General features: G+C 30.3%; 1 protein-coding gene across 2 annotated transcripts in view; it reads left to right on the top strand.

The window, feature by feature from the left end:
• LOC107443419 (carnitine O-palmitoyltransferase 1, muscle isoform) overlaps positions 1-18,155 on the top strand; it is a 76,746-nt gene that overhangs the window by 13,427 nt on the left and 45,164 nt on the right. The window contains exon 1 of one of the 2 annotated variants that reach the window (XM_071180721.1): positions 14,633-14,720. The exons of the other annotated variant lie outside the window; for it this stretch is intronic. Coding sequence (XP_071036822.1) covers positions 14,670-14,720 — 51 coding nt within the window. The 5' untranslated portion in view covers positions 14,633-14,669. Of the gene's footprint in view, positions 1-14,632; positions 14,721-18,155 lie in introns of those variants that run through there. 2 annotated transcript variants of the gene reach the window in all.

Consider the following 18,155-nt stretch of genomic DNA (forward strand, 5'->3'; position numbering starts at 1 on the left):
GTTCATATAAATTTGAAAATAGTAAAAATTCATCTACAAAGTTTTTCTCTAAATCGGATGAGTTAATTTTCACCAAATTTTGCGCTTTTAATTTAATCTCAGATTCTGACAAATTTTCGTGTAATTTCCTTGTAATTCGGGTTCGATAAAACATGGATTAATGACACTTTTTGGTCGATCCAGAAAACTGGGAAATTCAGACATCCGGGATAGCGATGGTCCCGAGCATCCCAGATAATTGGTTCTCTACTGTATAAATATTTCTTGTAATTAATCTCACTATCAGTTTCACTGTTTTCTTTGCTGGTTTGTTGTTGTATTGTTGACGTGAAGTGTTTACATAGTTATCGATCGAACTAATCATAATGGTATTATCGATATCAACTGCAATATCGGCAGTATGTCGGTATTGCAGATAAAGTTCAATAAACAAATTCGTAAATTATGTTAAAAAAAAATATACAAGAAAATTTTAGCATATATTTTGAAAAGAGGGGAGGAGTGGGGGAAGGAGGGGAGGGCCCAAAAACGGCTGGGCCTAGGGCCTACGAAAGGTATAATCCGGCTCTGGTTATAAAATATCGGGAGAATCGGACAATTCCGAAAGGGCCCAATATCGGAAAATAACGGCCGTTTGAACCCTTATTTAGCCAAGATTCGTGAATATTTGATCCAATGAGGAACCAAGTTTTTTTGCTTCTAGGGTCTGGTCTTCGTTTCTAAAAAGGTTGATAACTAATGTGCCTTATTCAACTTACAAATTAATATTTTTTAATTTAAATTCACTATTTTCACAAAAATAAAAGTTTTAAAAACGAAAAATTAATAGGTTTTTTTTTTTTACTTTTAAAATAAATGGATTATTTTTTTTTTAATTTTAATTAAAAATTTAAATTACAAAATCTTTTTTTACTTAACTTTGCTACTTTAAAAAAGTACGAAAAATTAAATTTTAATTTAATTTAATAATTCATATATTTTTATTAAAAAAAATAATTTAATATAATTTTTTTTCCAAAAAATTAAATTTTTTTAAAAAATTTTTTTAAAAATTACTGTGAAGTAACAAATAATAATTTCTTTATTGAATAAAACACATGAAGTAGTCATAATTTCTTTTAGAATAAAATATCTGATCTTGATGACTATCAGGTTGTATGATATAGGAATAAGAAAATTTTAAGCCCTACGCTTTGAAGGTTCTTTTTACAGTTAAAAGAAACGAAAGAAACCACTAAAAGTTTACAAGACATAACCCACTGTATTGATAGTTAACATTAAACACCAGGAGGCTGTTAAATAACGGGGTTTTTAGGCATTACAGTGTGAATATTTTTAAAAGAAGAGCCGCATTGGAATTTAACACTAGATTGTCTAAGGAAGTCATTTTGACTGCTTTCAATTAGAAAAACAATGATGCATATAATGACACAATTTCTTAGAATTTTGTGACTTTTTGAGCAACATCTAATTTTTTTTATTGTTAATATTTACTAATAACTTGTTATATAACTGTAAATAATATAAGAAATGTTAAAAATTAATTTTAAACAAATTTATTGACGCATTCACAATCCTGACATTTTTACTGCTTTTGGGCAATATAGGTATATACTAATTTCCCGTCTTTCCAGTGTTAAGAAAGGAATAATATTTTAATATTTATTTTTTGAAGAAAGTGGAGGATTTAATAAATTTAACTTCACTTTTCTGTTAAAATGCGATGTTAGCTATGCGTCTTCAGGGATGCCAACAAAAAAAAGTGGTAAAATATTTAAATCAATAACTTGCATCATTTAACCTGTATTTTAATAGGCATTGACAAGTGTTATAAATATTTTTATTATTTAAATGTAGTGGTGTGCGATACAACTGTTAATGAAAGTTTTCTGCAATTAGAAAAACAATTTCCACAAAGCGGAGCAAGTTGATCTCTCTACATTTTTACAACCGATTTTATTCTTTATCACGATACAGTATACAACATGTGTACCACAATTTAAGTGTACTATATAACTATTATCAGGGCTCTGCTATGATCTGAAAAATTTGTCAAAGGGATAGAAAAAAATTATGTAGATTGAAGCTATTAATAATAATATTTTTAATTTAAAGGAAATATTTGGGTTTTGCCGGAATTTAGCAAATTAATTGGCAGTCATTTCGATAATTTTTTACAGCAATAATACGCATTTATTCTAGAGCTATTGCTAATCTTTCTAAACCTTCTTCTTCTATTATAACTTATACACTTTATAAACTCGTAAATGCATTTGCCTGTGTCTGATATGGGCAAAAGTTACCGGCAAATTTGGGTCTCACACGGGTAATCTTGCGTTATTTTAATTCTAATACCCGTCAGAGATCCGTTCTAGTAAGAATGGATAGGCTAGATTATAATTAAATTTATTTACAATTAAAATTATTATTATCATTATTAATTATGATTATTAATTAAAATTATTATTATGACACCGCTATGCAGTATTTTTCTTCTGTAAATCACGTGGTGCATATTTTGATGATTAGCTATTTCATATTTTAATTTAATTTATCGAATATTAATTGATATATTGATTTAATTTGATTTCAGTATTTCGAAACTCAAAATCATCCTGTAATCAAATTCTTCAAACTTTGTTTGTACTGTAATTTTTTTTTTATAACTTTTATACCATCCCCCGCTCCCTAGTCACCCCCCCCCACAACTGAAATAGCAAAAAATAACTTACACTATACCTAAATAATCATTTTCGTCAACAAAATAAAACTAGATAATTTTTTACCTGTTTTTCTGGAGAAAAAAAACTCATGCTTTAAGGGGTTAAACTAGTTTAGCAGCTTGATCCTAACATAAAATGCTATAAATGAGTTTAGAAGTTCTGGATGATGTCAAAAGTTCTTTCAACTTAAAAAAAAGACGAAATTTCGAGAACAATTTAGTTCTCTATTACATAGAAAAGGAAAAAAAAGCTTAATTCTTGCTGTATTTCTTTCTCCGATAAAAACAGGTTACTTTCACCATACAGAAATATGTGCTACAGGTTCCTCTGTTGCGTGTCCACTACCAATCGTTTCGCAAGACTGAGTGAGCATTTAATCTAGAACCATCGCCAGACTTTGCGAAGACCTCTAAAAACTCTTTTTCTACGTTCTTTAAACTCTTTTTCTTTTCTAAAAATGGATCGATAAATTGCTAGTGATCTTTGGCTAAATTTTGTACTTATAATAAGTTTGTTGGATTTTTTTATCTCTTTCTTAAAAAAATAATAACAATAACTTGACATTTTTTTCTCTCTGATTTTTTTTCATTTCATTCAATTTTCAAAATTTATGCAATCATTTCATTTTCACAATTTATTCTAGGGGGCTAAGACTCCGATTCATTCACGTTCGCCAATCCCAATGATTGCTTTTCAATTATTGCTGTCTGTTGTCATAAAATAGTTGAAATTATTTTACTAAAAATATATGTATTTAAAAGAACACTTGTCCCGTTACTTCTCGCATCCAAGTACAGTAGAGCGCCGATTATCCGAACCTTTATTGTCCGAACGTCCAATTATCCGAACTGTGTCTGAGTTCGTTTTTTTTTTTTAAGTTTAGACTACTTTTTAACCTATCGACAATTTTTTTAAATTGAGAAGAATAATTAATACCCCCTACATCTGGAGACCATATTTAATTTACAACCTTTTTAGCAGTTTTCTTATAGTTGCCATACATGCTTGTATTGTGATACAGTTAAACCTACATACCCCTTTACAACAGAAAATTATCTTCCAAGAATGCAAGCTTCATTTTGATAGTCTACAATGGTTGGAATGCAGAAGGAGTTTATGAATTGATAAATTCTGAAGTTCTATAATTGGGTAGTTGTAGCTTATGGTTAATAATTAGTGATTACAGTGCTTGGAATCTTAAATCTTGGAATAAAATTCTTAACAGAAAAACAAACGAAACTGAAGTTTCTGAACCAGTAGATCTTTCGGATGAAAATGATGAAATTGTTGCTGAAATTTTGAATGAAAATCGGAACTCTACAGACGAAGTGAAAGAAGTAGGTGATCAAGTTCAAGATAGTGGACCTTCTCATATAGAAGCATGCAATCCATTAGATTTCGCAATGAATTGGCTAGAACGTCAAAATGATGTTGATCCAGTTCAGTTGATTTTTTTAAAAAGAATAAGGGATAAATGGCTGCTAAAAAAGCGTATCTTCTTTGAAACGGGATCTTTGCTGGATTTCTTCTGCAATGGAAAAAAAAAATTGAATTAAAAATATTTAAAAAAAAGAAAAAGGAAAAAAAAATTTAAACACGCCAAAGCTATTTTAGATAATACTGCCAGTCCTAAGCCTACAAAAGGTGCGAAGGGAAGTTAATGCAAAAATAATAATCATTTACACTAGATTTTAAACAACTTTCCAATTATCCGAACTTTTCATTATCCGAACCATGTTCGGTCCCGAGCAGTTCGGATAATCGGCGCTCTACTTTCCCTTATACAATTAAAATCTATTAGCGAACATGAATCATTTTTCTAAGTAATCATTTTTTGAAACAATATTTAAAATTAAAAGTACATTGTTATAACAAATTTGGTGAGTTCACAACAGTAATTTAATATTTCTGTTTACCAAACAAACGAATGTATATTTTAAATACAATTTTTGCATTCATCACTTTGTGTGCATGAAGCTGAGAGTTAAGTTCCAAATCATTTAAGTAATCTCCTTAATCGTCATTCATAATATTATATTAGTGCAATTTGCACCAAAAAATAGCAATTGTAAAACGTTTAATAAAATCAGACACCGATTTAGATAACTTTATCTAAAAATGTAACGTAGAATTACGTTATTCTAATTGGAAAACTGCTACGCCATCATTGGATTTTTTTTTTTTTTTGTATATAGTTAGATATCATGGAGAGAGGGCCCTAGAAGTGAGAAATTTTACTTTTGTTAGTCAAATTGATAAAATCTTTTAAAAAATGCTTCTATCTATCTCATTTGTATATAAACCAATTAATAACTTTTTTTTATGTAGGTGGTCATTATTATGTGTCTAAAATTGTGAAAACTACTGCGTTCCTGCCTGTTAACGTCTTATGTGATTGAAACTGAAAGAAAGATTTCGAATTTCTAATATTAAAATCGGAACAGTGGTGGCTTTAGGGGTTGCAGCGTTTCGCCTCCCAATGAGGTAAACCAGGTTCGAATCCCAGGGGTGACTGGTTGATAGGAGTTTTGCTCCCAGCTTGTATCGACTACAGCTCTGACGTAAAATATCCTTAGTGGTCGACGGATCATGAGTTAGAATTCCATTGGCGTCGGGCTTATCTCGGGAGAATTTCTTGGTTTTCCCCTCCATGTAACACAAATGCAGGTTATTACCACCAAATAGTTCTTACCAATTTCTGATCCAAGAGTTCCCTTGTCTTCTGTTTTAAAATTACAAGGCTACGAAGTTGAACATTGTCATAAATATAGTCAATGAGTCATAAATATAGAATTGGGTCGCCTGTTCCATGACGGTCACAAAATAAAAAAACGACAAAACATTAAGAAGAAATTCTCTTTTTGGTTGCCTCTAGCGTGAACATTCTAGAATCTTAAACAAGTGGTGCACTGAGCTATTGCCCTCCCTACGACAACTCTGATTAAATCAAAATGGCGGGTCTCTAATGCAGGCTTTAGATTTCAGCTTTGAGAAAATAATTAACTTAATTTCAACAGATATCATCTTGTAAAAATTTTCGATGGAGTTCAACCTTAACGTCTTCAAAAATATTTTAAATATTTTAACTTCAATGTTGTTTTTTAAGGAGTTTTTCTTGTTTCTTTTTTACGTTATGTAAAAAAAATGAATATCTTCACCCTTTTTGAAGTGTTCTCACAATTTGAAACTTTACAGAGTTATGTTTTCCCGAAGATAGTACAGTATTTCTTGTATATTTAAAAAAATAACCTCCACAAATATTTTTTCTGCCATCAGCAAAGTTAATGCTTTAATGAATGATTTTTTTTTCTTTTTGTTTAGTAAATTTGATTTGAAATTATTTTACCCACCATATAGATCGATTCAAGGAATCAAGCAAAATAAGAGCAAAACGCAATTTTGCTCTCATTTTGCTTGACTTTTTTTTTCTCTTTTGCTTCTATGCAGTAAAAAAAAAAGTGCACAGATATTTTTTGATGATCCCCTAAATCTTCCTCGTGCAATTCTTTTTTGAAAAGAATGAATAATCAAGTGATCTGAACTATGAACATGCCTAAAGTTACTTAGGAGTTGCGTTAGCAAAGCATTAACTTCCATTTTGAAAATACATGTTTAAATTGTAGTTGCGGCACTTGCTTCCATGCAGTGGATTGATTATCACCTTTTAACAAAGGCTGAGTAAATAAAGACATGAATACAAAGATCCATGAACCACGATTTTCTTTTTTGATAAGTTTGCTTTACCTTAAAGCATAGTTTAATACTTTGTATGAGGAAGTATTTCATATACTTGTTTGATCAACGAAATACCATCCATAATATTTTTATAAAAGCTGCAATTACATTCTAGAAAAAACATTGGTAAGTTTTGTTAAGCATTTTTGTTAAATGTATCTGCTCTTTAACTTTTTTTAACTATCTGGTTCAATGCATCTCAGTAACGATTAACATTACTCAAGGTTAAGACTGCTTCATTTTCAAATAGATCAAAGAATGGAATGAAATAACTAAAATTTTATACACACTCATATAGCTGCCCTTGCTTTAAAATGGCATTTTTTTACAATCACGCGTGCCAACTAACTCTATATTCAAATATTCATACTTTAATAAATCGTTGCATATTCTTGTTTTTTCTCCTTTAAGAGCTTCGAACTATTATTTAATTGAAATTTAGCTCAAATTTTTTGTACTTAAAAGAACAAGTTCGGGCAGCTAGCACCCTTTCTTTTTTTCAAGATTAATTTATTTTTGGAATATAAACTGGGGTTGAACAGAAATATGGTAACATTACTGTACTGGCTCTATGAAAACATTTTTTTTATTTAAACAAAAAAAGATTTGGAATGCTTTCATGGTAAAACTTTTGGAACGATTTGATAGCTTTTGGAAGTGGGACTCTTTTTACCCCTACAACTTTTGCACTGACCAAAATGATCATAGGAAATTAAATGTTTCTCTTCAATACCACTGTATGTAAAAAAGCATTCCAAAATAAATATCGCAATACTATAGAATGACTTCAAAATTGCTGGTATCGAAATTAAAACGAAGCATCACTTTTCTCTCCTCATTTTGTTCCATCCAAACTTTGCATGGTAAACGAGACTAAACATTTCTAAAATCTTCAAGCAGGATCTTTCAAATTGTGCCAGCAGTTTTGCCGTGAAAAATCTTCTAAAGCATTTGCCGCTATAAAAAGATTGAAGATTGTTTCTATGTAGTTAGTAAGGAAATGTTTCGCTATTTTTGTTCAACCCTTGTAACTTTACGTAAAATTTTTATTTATTTACTTATTTATTTTCGTTTCAGTTGATTTTCTAAGTCCGATTTAGAAACCATTCATTTCTTTAAATATATATATATATATATATTANGAGTTAATTTGAGAAATGAAGCAATTTTTTGGCACTTTAACAAATCACCCTAGTTAAACTACACATTAGCTAGATAACCCATAGAATGGCTGATTTCAACACTTTAGTTGTAAAATATGTTATAAACAGGGGTGGGAAAAAATATGGGAACACTTCGACACTAACTCTATGTAAACATCTTTATATTAGCAGCAAATGTTTTGAAAGATTTTACATGGCAAAACTGTTGCCACAGTGTAAAAGATCGTACTTGTAGCCTTTAGAAATGGTGTCCTTTTTACCCATGTAAAATTTGCATTGATTAAACTGAGTATAGGAAGTTAGAAGCTTTTTATTCTTGTTCAATAACACTAGGATAATTAAAAAGCATTTTAATATGTATATTGTAATCCTATCTCCTTAATTTGATCCATGGAAATTTAGCATGCACAAACAGGACACCATTTTTTAAAGCTTCAATCATGATCTTTCAAATATATTATTTCGCAGTTTTAGAAGTGTCTAATTCATGCAATTTTTTATACTTAGCATTTATAATAATAATCAAACAAAGTGGTTATAGTAAAGTATCTATTTCATAAAAAAGTATAGCTCTACTGGAGGAAAGAAATGTTATTTTTCCTCTGTTGCCAGCTCAGTAATTTTCTTAAAGAAATGTACCTATTTATAATTATGCTAATTCCTTCCCTCTAATTCTTATTTTTTTCGTTTTGCCTAACGAGCATTTATCATTCTGAACAACTCCTAGCCATTATATATATTGCCTAATTCTCTAAAATCACTGGATATTGTATAGTATGACGACATTTCCCACTTTGCAGATAGTAAATAGAAAGGAAAAAAAAGATTTTATTGGGGGAGGGGGGGGACTCCGAAAAGTTCATGCTGATTTTTGAAAGGCAAGAGCTCTCCGAAAGGTCCATCTAAATATTCAAGTGGTATTAAACTATTCATCAAAGCAGTTCGATATTTTCCTGATTTTACAACTACTCTAATTCAAATAATATTCATGTAGCATGTATCAAACTTTTGGGTATGCAATCAATTTTCAAATATCTTTGGTGATCAATAAAATTTAATAATCTATTTTTAAAAACAAGAAATATATATTTTATAGTAGAAATCATGAACTTTATAGACGAAATTAAAACACATAGACACACTAGTTCTCTAAATTTCACCCATTAAAAAAATCTTTAATTTGCTAAATATTTGTAAAAAAGATTAATCTCTCCTTTATTCATCAAATACAAGACAGAATTTGCTAGTTTTTTAAAAGTCTTAGCATGATTTTTCTAAAAAAAAGTGGTGAATTATATAAGCCTACGAATTGTTTAGAAATAATGGTGGATGAAAATCTACTACATTGAATTTATTAAACCAAGAATCACAATTAATAAATTACCACTTGAAAATATTTATTCGCTGTCCGGAGCAAGTTGGCATCTATGCGTGTATATATAAAACTTTAAAAAATAAAAAAATTTCTCAAATTATGTGTTTCTAATAATCTTGGCTTCACTTGTCACCGGTGATCCCCGTGGCGCTACGAACAAACTCAGCATTCAAAGTGTTTATGAATTTAATTCGATGATGATTGATTTTATTTCCTTTTATTTTCTGAATTATGTCGTTGAACTGCCAAGCCGATTTCGGGTTTTCGACTACTAATGTCGGGGGTCTGTCCAGACATTTTGTGAAAGGTCCGTTTTTCGTGAAATTGTGAAAAAATTTACTCACATTTTTTCAATCAGGGTCCGCTTTTATGAATTTGTGCAAATAGGGTCCGTTATTGCAAAAAAAAACTTTTCCAAGGAGTTTTTAAATTTTAAAGACATACATGATAATGCTCAACACTGTAAAATTATAATTAAAAAAATTAAATTTTAAAAAATAAACAACAATTGCTGCTTCTAAATTAGAGATGCAACATACAAATATTTGGTATTTAGCCTATACTGCTGAACGCAGAATATTCATTTCGGACGAATAATGGAAGAATCGTCTGCCGAAGACAAAACTTAATTCGTTTACATCCATCTTTCTTGTTTTCTGCCCTGGAAAGGGTTTATTCGATTAACAAAATAATAATGAAGGTAAACAAATTTGTGAAGGGTCCGATAAAAAGAAAAAATCATTTTGTGAAGGGTCCGTTTTTAAGTTAAAATATTTTGTGAAGGGTCCGTTTTTATGAAAAGATATTTTGTGAAGGGTCCGTTTTTATGAAAAGATATTTTGTGAAGGGTCCGTTAACGGACCCAAATTTCTTCTAAACAGACCCCTGAATGTTCAATTCCTTAACCTTGTATTTTTGAACTAATGCAGAAAACAAGGAAACGCCTGTATCAGTACTCCCAGAGGTATGATTTGTTATGGGAACATGGAGGACCTTATGACTCTACAGATTTAACGTTCATCAATCACCATTTACTACACGGGGAGTCTTCATTCGGCGGAGATCGATCCCACGACCACTTAGACATGGGCCCAGTGCCCTACCAGCCTGGCTATCGCGGATGGATTCAAATAATGGATTCAAATTGATCATTAATCGATTGGAATTTTCTCTGCTTATCGTAAATATCGAAGGTATTTTTAAAGAGTTTTAAATATTGATCTACAAATGTACCCCGCCAACGACGCCCATAGTATAAATTTTGCAGGCACTTAAATATTTTTGGCAGAACTTTGGGAGCTCCACCTGTAGAAAATCGGCACGAACTTTCAGGACGACCCATGAAGCGTAAGTCCAAAATCAAAGATAATAAATTAAACTAGCTATAGTAAAGGAACGATATAATAAATATGGGTTTCAATGACAAAAGAGACACACTGTAATAAAAATAAATAACAGGTGTAGTTAAAGAACGATGTTAAATGGAGAGAAAAAAACTGCAGGAGGAAAATATTTACAAGCAGTTCCCAAGGAGAACCACTTCCTATCTACGAGTATTACTTGTAAGATGAATAAACTTGATGAATACTTTATTATCTATCAATCAAAAATCATTTCACTTGTTAGTTCTGGACGGGGAAAAATAAAGAAAAGAACTTTCAAATCACGATTTGAATAACCAATAAGTATTTCACAAGTCTTTCTGTCATTTATTTTGGAAGATAAAAATTATTTGCTTGTCTCTCTCTCTATTGTATAGGCCTGCTATTCTGCGTAATGAAGGATAATTTTAAGACGTAAAAATATATATATTTATTGAGGAAATCAGATTTTGACTACAATAAAACGCATAAATAGTGCTGAATTTTATTATTATTATTTGAAAATGCTTCCTGTGAAATGTAAATCTTAAAAATGTGTTTTTGTAATTTTTTCTTAAATTTTAAGACTTCTAGGGGTTGGACAAAAATATAGAAACATTTTTATACTAACTATCTATATTAATAATCTTTATTTTAACTGAAAATGTTTTGGAAGAGTTTACATGACATGCAATTATCATGCTGGAACTTTTTGGAAGGGATGTATTTTTTACCCAAGCAACATTTACATCGACCCAATAAGCGTAAGAAGTTAAAAGCAGACCGGGATAGTCTGGTTGGAAGGGAGCTGAACTCACGTTCTCACGAACGTGAGTCCAGCGCCCTGCCACTACTAGCTTAGTGGCAGGTTACACACTACCAGCTTAGCTCAAGTTCTATACCTCATATTTTTTTCATTATGGTTTTATCACCCTACTCCATATAACTACTCAGTCAGAACTCAATGATCCACACGAATACTCCTTTACTTCATTTGCATTCCACCACATCATTGAAACAACATAAAGTTAAAGATGAACGGGTAAAAGGCCGGCAAGCGCCCTCAGATACCTAGAAATTTCATTTAGTTCAGTTCTATTCAGCATAATTTTAAAACTAAAAAAGTAGGAAGTTTTTAACTTCCTCTCCTCAATTTGGTCGATCCAAATTTTGCACAAGTAAAAGGATCATTATTACTAAACACTTCAAGCATGATCTTTCAAATTGTTATATTAATTTTGCCATGTAAAATCTTCCAAAATATTTACTGCTAAAAGAAAGATTATTTACATAGAGTTAAAATTGTCCAAACCCTGTAAATAGAACAGCAATGGCTCAAGAGATACAGCGTTCGCCTTCCAATGAGGTGAACCGGGTTCAAGTCCTAGCGATGGTTGGTAGATGCGAATTCCTCATCCGGCTTGCACCGATCATACTGCTGACGTGAAATATCCTCAGTGGTAGATGGATCATGGGTTAGAGTCCCCTTCCCGTCAGGCAAACTGTGAGAGGTTCTCGTGGTCTTCTTCTCCATGTAACGCAAATACGGGTTAGTTCCATAAAAAAGTTCTCCATTATGGCAAAATTTCTTTCTATACTTGATAGGAGTCCCCTCGTCTTCTTGATTGGGTTCAAAATTAAAAGGCTACGTAGTTGAACATTAGTAGTAGTAAACTCGAAAATTGGGACGACTGTTATAAAATAGAATAAAACCCTGTAAATAAAAATCAAATCGATAATTATTAACAGAGAATGGTTAGATTTTTTTATTTTATTTATTTATTTATTTATTTTTTTGCACAGTAGAAAATGGTTCCTTACTTATAATTATTTTTTGACGAAGAATGAGCTCAAAATGATGATAGTTGGAAAATAAATAGATTATGTTTTCTCCTGATAAGACTTTTTAAAATTTAAATTGTATCTAAAACTAGAAATTATCCAATCCAGAACGCATTGACAGGAAAAAACTATCCAGTACACATTTTTGTGTATTTTTGATTGTTTTTAAAGCATTTAAATGACTCTGATAAGTTATTGTGAAAAGAATAGTGAAATGTCTTTTTTTTTTTTTTTACTGGGCCAAATTAATTCTGCTTTGCATATCACTACCAAGTTAGATGCAAAAGAAATTATTATCATGTTTATACATTTTTTACGTTTCAATTTTTGAAAGCATTTATATTTTTTTAAAGCATGCTTTTTCTAAAGAAATAGTTTCCAAAAATAGTCGTTAAAATGAACTGAAAAAGAGATGTCTAGCAAGTACGCAGAGACGCCAACTTCCTCCGCTTTGCAAAAAATATTTTCTCATATTCTCTAGTAGTAACGAAATTTAAATTATTTTAGTGAAGTACTTTTCATTTTAAGTAATTTTTAGATCCAAAACATATTGAACATATTCCAAGTATCAGATGAAATGCAACTTAATCGTAGTTATCTCGTGGTGACACTTTTAAAGAGTAGGCTTAACTATCCTTTTTCTACAAGTGTTACTATTTAATTCACTACCCACTTTAATAACAAAATTTGCTAAAAGAGGAGAAGCAATTGTCATCCCTGAGTATGAAATATTAACCTTAACTGCTATTTCGTTCCAATGTATGAGAACATTTCTATTTGAATACTTCGAGCGGTAGAAAATCTTATGATATACTAATATATTGCGATTCTTAATTCAGAATGATTCTGTCGAGTGTCCACCACTACAACTTAAACCCGTATATAAAACCTATTGATTATATTGAGAAGTTTATAATTGCAGGCAAAATTAATCAAGTTATGTTTCCCTTAGATTGTTTCCCTACAGCTTTCTCTTTAACCTCTTCGAGATGGGAGAGTCATATAAGCATTCTCAGCTAAAAAAATAAAGCTGGTAGCCATTTTTACAGCAGTTTATCTGTACGGGGTAATAATGGTTCAATTTATTTATATCGCCAAGACTTAGTTCAAATTAAAAAATATGTAGTTACACTTTTAACAATCATAGATTAACAGAAGATCATAATTAAATCATAGATTTAACAAAAATAAGGTTGTAAAATTAGCCATGCTCAAACTTAAGCTACCGCTTTTTATTTTTTTCCATCCTCCTTCTGATTCCATACGAATATATTCATGACTCGCCCGTCCCGAAAAGATTAAATATTCTGGGAAGCTAGGACTTCCGCTTTGCGAACAATGACATACGCATTTTCATATGAAAAATGAGATGGCTTAAAAATTCATCTTAAACTGAATAAGTCAGAGAAATATTAAGTATATAGGAATAATATAAATTTTGCCACAACTTTGATCATCATGTGATTAGACACTTAAATATACAGAGTTTGCAGAAAAATATGGAAGCACTTCTATACTAACTCTATGCAAAAAAAATTATTTTAGATGCAAATGTTCCGGAAGATTTTACATGGCAAAGCTGTTAACACTATTTGAAATATCATGCTTGAAGCTTTTAGGAAAGGTGCCCTTTTTATCCTTGCAAAATCGACCAAAATGAGAGCAGAAAGTTAATTTTTTTCCCTTCCTGTTCTAACCTCACTATGATTTTTAAATCATTCTTTTATAAATATCGCAATTCAATGGAATGATTTTAAAATTTGCTGGCATTAAATCCAGATAAAAGTTATTTACATCCTTTCCTCCGATTTGATCGATCCGAATTTTGCATGGGTAAAAAAAGACATCATTTCTATAAGCTTCAAGTATGATCTTTCAAAGTTTTACAATGTAAAATTTTTCGATTTAAAAATGCTCAATCCGAATTTCGAATGGGTTAAAAAGACATCATTTCGAAAAACTTGAAGCATGATCTTTCAAAGTTTCATCATGTAAAATCTTCCAAAACCTTTGCTCCTAAGAGAAAAATTGTGGTTAGTATATAAAAGTATTTCCATATTTTTGTTTAATTTATTTAAATATTCAATTGGTCTAAGAATATTTTAAGTAAATTTATAAATTCAAAGGAAAAAAAATAGATACAAAAATTTACAAAGCAACTTTAATAAAAATAAAATCGTATGAAAAATCTGTGTAGTGTCACCCATAGAAATGTTTTAAGATTTTAGATCTGCATTTACACTAGCATTGTCAACAAATCTAAGTATAAATGTAAAAATGTAAACGTAGAACAATAATGCTTATTTGATTATCTAAGGAATCATCCTTTGATTACCGCTTTAAAATGTAACCATTTCCTTATTAGAAAATAATGATACTTTCTTCATTTACGAAGTTCCTAACTACAGATTCCATACACGCTTGTGTTATATTAATTTCTAAACAAGATACGCGATTGGTTGTGTCATAAATGTTTTCTTCCCAAAAGCGGAAGCAGTTATCTTGGAGGATAAGGAAGCAGGTACACAACTTAACATTTCCTTTGACTTTACAGCCTCTTAAACGTGTCTTATTCTAAGAAATGTAACCAGTTTATAATGACCCATATTCTTTGCTCAAAATATAACATTTGCTTGTTTTTATAGCTATACGATGTGTGTATTAAGAACAAGGGATGATATAAGGTGAAGGGGGAAAAATCGGACAAAACCTGAACCCTGAGTAGGTTTTATTTTGTCATTAACAGCTATGTGAGTGAAAATAACATAATTATTTTATATTTCAATCATTCAAAGTTTTTATTTTCTTCGTACTTCATTTCTATGGGTTAAAATTTTTTTTAGAAATCTGGATATCACTTTAAGACCCAATGTAAATTAAAAGTAATTATCTTGTATAAATAGCTCGAAACGTTGAAAGTGCTAGAAAAATTATTTTGTTATAGACATTATTCTTAGACATTAAACGTAATCCATGCGCACTGGAATATAAAATTAAATTATAAATCCAATTTTATGTTTGTAACAGATATTAAAATCGCAGCTTTCAAAAAAGAGAATCTTTATTCAGTTTAAACTTACTTTAAAATGAATATTCTACTACTATTTATTTATTGGGTTAATATCTTTCCCACAAAATAGTGCAGGTTGTGTTTTAAAGCGATAAAGTGTGTATAAAAAATGGAACATGGACGAAAAAAAACGGTGGTAAATAATTTAATCAATATTCAATTTTTTAACCTTCATTTTTAATTAACTGAAAGAAATAAGAAAACTTCACCATTTTTAATCGATTAACACCTGCCCATGATATAAGTAGTGACTATCCAAAGGACATGATATTTGTTTATAATTACACTTAAAAAAAAATTAACGTTAAGAGTTTCTTAGTCTGTTTAGGGATTCATCTTGTGAGCATTGAAGGCCTGCCAACTACTACACTTTTTGCAAAATATTTTATAGAGTGGTAGACATTTAAAAACCAAACCTTTCATAATTTTTTGGTAAATTTGCCAGCTATTTAAAAGCCTCACCATGAAAGACTTGGAACAGAGAGGTGTTGCATATGAACTTTTAAATCATTCATATGTAGTTGTGTGAAAAATAAGTTTAAATAAAGACAAAATAATGCATAGCTATCCACTAGAATAACTTATTACAAAAAGCGTAGAAAGTCGGTAGCCCTGCCATTGTATTTTGCAACTGTTGTGGATGTAAATATTTTTATTCTAGATATAGTGATATATTAATAATTTACTCTAGATATAGTGATATATTACTAACTAACTAATCAAGTTTTTCAGAGTACCTATCCATGAATGGATATCTGCTCTTTNTATAGTGATATATTAATAATGTAAAAAAGTGGTAGAAACGCAATTCACTTTTATTTATTTATTATCTCTTTAACTATTCAATCGTAACTACCGCTATGAATTATATTTCAAACATTGATATGTAAAACCAAACCATTCCTTGAATTTAATTTCAATAGAAAACTGAAATAATATACAATGAATCGTTGCTAATTTCAACTTCTATGAATAAAAGTTAGAATTTTATTAACAGTTAGCACTGTTTACATTCTTAATCGCCCATGTCAATCTAGTGAATGTACATTTTTGTCTGAATATGAAGTGCAATGTACAGTACAGTGTACAGTCTGAATGTACAGAGCTTTAAAAAAATGGACCACCCTGAATAACTTTTGATCTAATGATCTGATCTTTACGTTCTAGGACTCAATCTTAGTAGGATAATTTTAGATATGCTCATTAACTAGTACAGACGATGTTTTTAAGTTATAAAATCAGATACAAACCGTGCTTTGTTTGAATAAACTGTTTTTTTCAAATTCGGATTTCTGGCCCCCTAAATATAAGGGGAGAATCTGAGAAATATGGTCTCTGTAGATTAATAACATTCCATAAGAAAAATCCATAATTTGATGACATTAGTATTAATTTTACTTTCTAAGTATTTTGCCGTATCTAGTGAAATAATTTAGTGAATTGAAAGATTTTAGCACACAATTATAAAATTCGTTTATGCAAAGATAATTTCATGTAAGAAACAACTTTTAGTCGAGATTTATTGTTTTTTTTATCACATTATTTAATAATAGCAGAAAAATTTTGAACTGTATGGTATAAAATTTTTTACATCATTTTAAAGAATGTAATTTTACAAAGCGAAATTCAAAATTTGAGTAAAATCTGTCGAATAGTTCTCGAAAAATCGTATTTGAAATATATACGAGTTTCTTTACGAAAATTCTTACCAAACCGTATTTAAAAGTTAAAGATATGTATTCTTTACAAATTACCTTTGCAGGGCTGCCAATTTTCTTCGCTTTTTGTAAAAATTCATTCTAATAGTATCTAAGTTTTAATTTAACCCCTTGGGGACGGATGATTGGGGAAAAGCATTCGTACAAAATCAGAATCAGGATGTAATTAAATAAAAAACGGTAACTTAAATGTAGTCGTTTCTAATTTGACAGACTTACTTTGCTTTTACTTTAATTATTGTTAGTTTAATCATATATATAATCAATGTTAATTCAAAGTATANGAGTAAACGTTATTTTCAGAAAGGTTGATGAAATTATTTGTTTTGATAGTTATGATATGAGGCGTCGGAGGTGAAATGTGCAGCTATTGGTCTGTAGTTTTTATCTTTGATATAATTTTCAAATTTAAAGATTTCATTAAAATTTGCTGTTTTACATTCTATGGCTTTATCGAAAAAATCTGCGTTTAGCTTGTATATATGCTGTGATAGAGTTGGTATTTTGAGGTCTGCATGTATATTGGTATTCCGGATGAACCATCTTGCACAGGTTATTTTTCTAAGGATCTTGTTTTGGCAATCTTAAATAGAGAAGAAAGTAATACACTGTATCTGTTTCAGTAGATTGTTTTTAAAGTGCCATAATAATTAAAGTAAAAAACGCTTTTTCCGACGCTAAGTATCTATTAAATTAAATGCTACTTTTGTCGAAACGTTTACACAAACAATGAAAGCTAAGTGAAGTCATTGTTTGAGAGAAATTTTACGATTACAAAAGAAAGGTTCTTCATCGGTAAAGACTGTACAGAAGAATGAATAATAAATTTTAACTCTTTTTAGAACTGTGTGTACGTCGAACACGCGATCTAAACTCCAACTGTGGTGCGCTCACTCGTCAACTATAGACAACCAAGACTTTTATTTATTTGTTTTTTTAAATTATTTCACTTTATTTCCACTTCTTTTTTTCTTTTAATTCTAACACTATAAATCGCGTAGACATGACATTTTAAATACTAGGGAACCCCATCCCTGCTCGACGCGTCCGCCAACCCATGAAACAGTTCTTTTCGTATAGCTTCCCAATTTGAGCTCGCTTCGCTCACTCATTGGGCTCCTTTTGTTACACACACACACGCACACACACACATACACACACACACACA

The sequence above is a fragment of the Parasteatoda tepidariorum genome, chromosome 5, assembly GCF_043381705.1.
Source record: "Parasteatoda tepidariorum isolate YZ-2023 chromosome 5, CAS_Ptep_4.0, whole genome shotgun sequence".
Classification (NCBI taxonomy): Eukaryota; Metazoa; Arthropoda; class Arachnida; order Araneae; family Theridiidae; genus Parasteatoda; species Parasteatoda tepidariorum.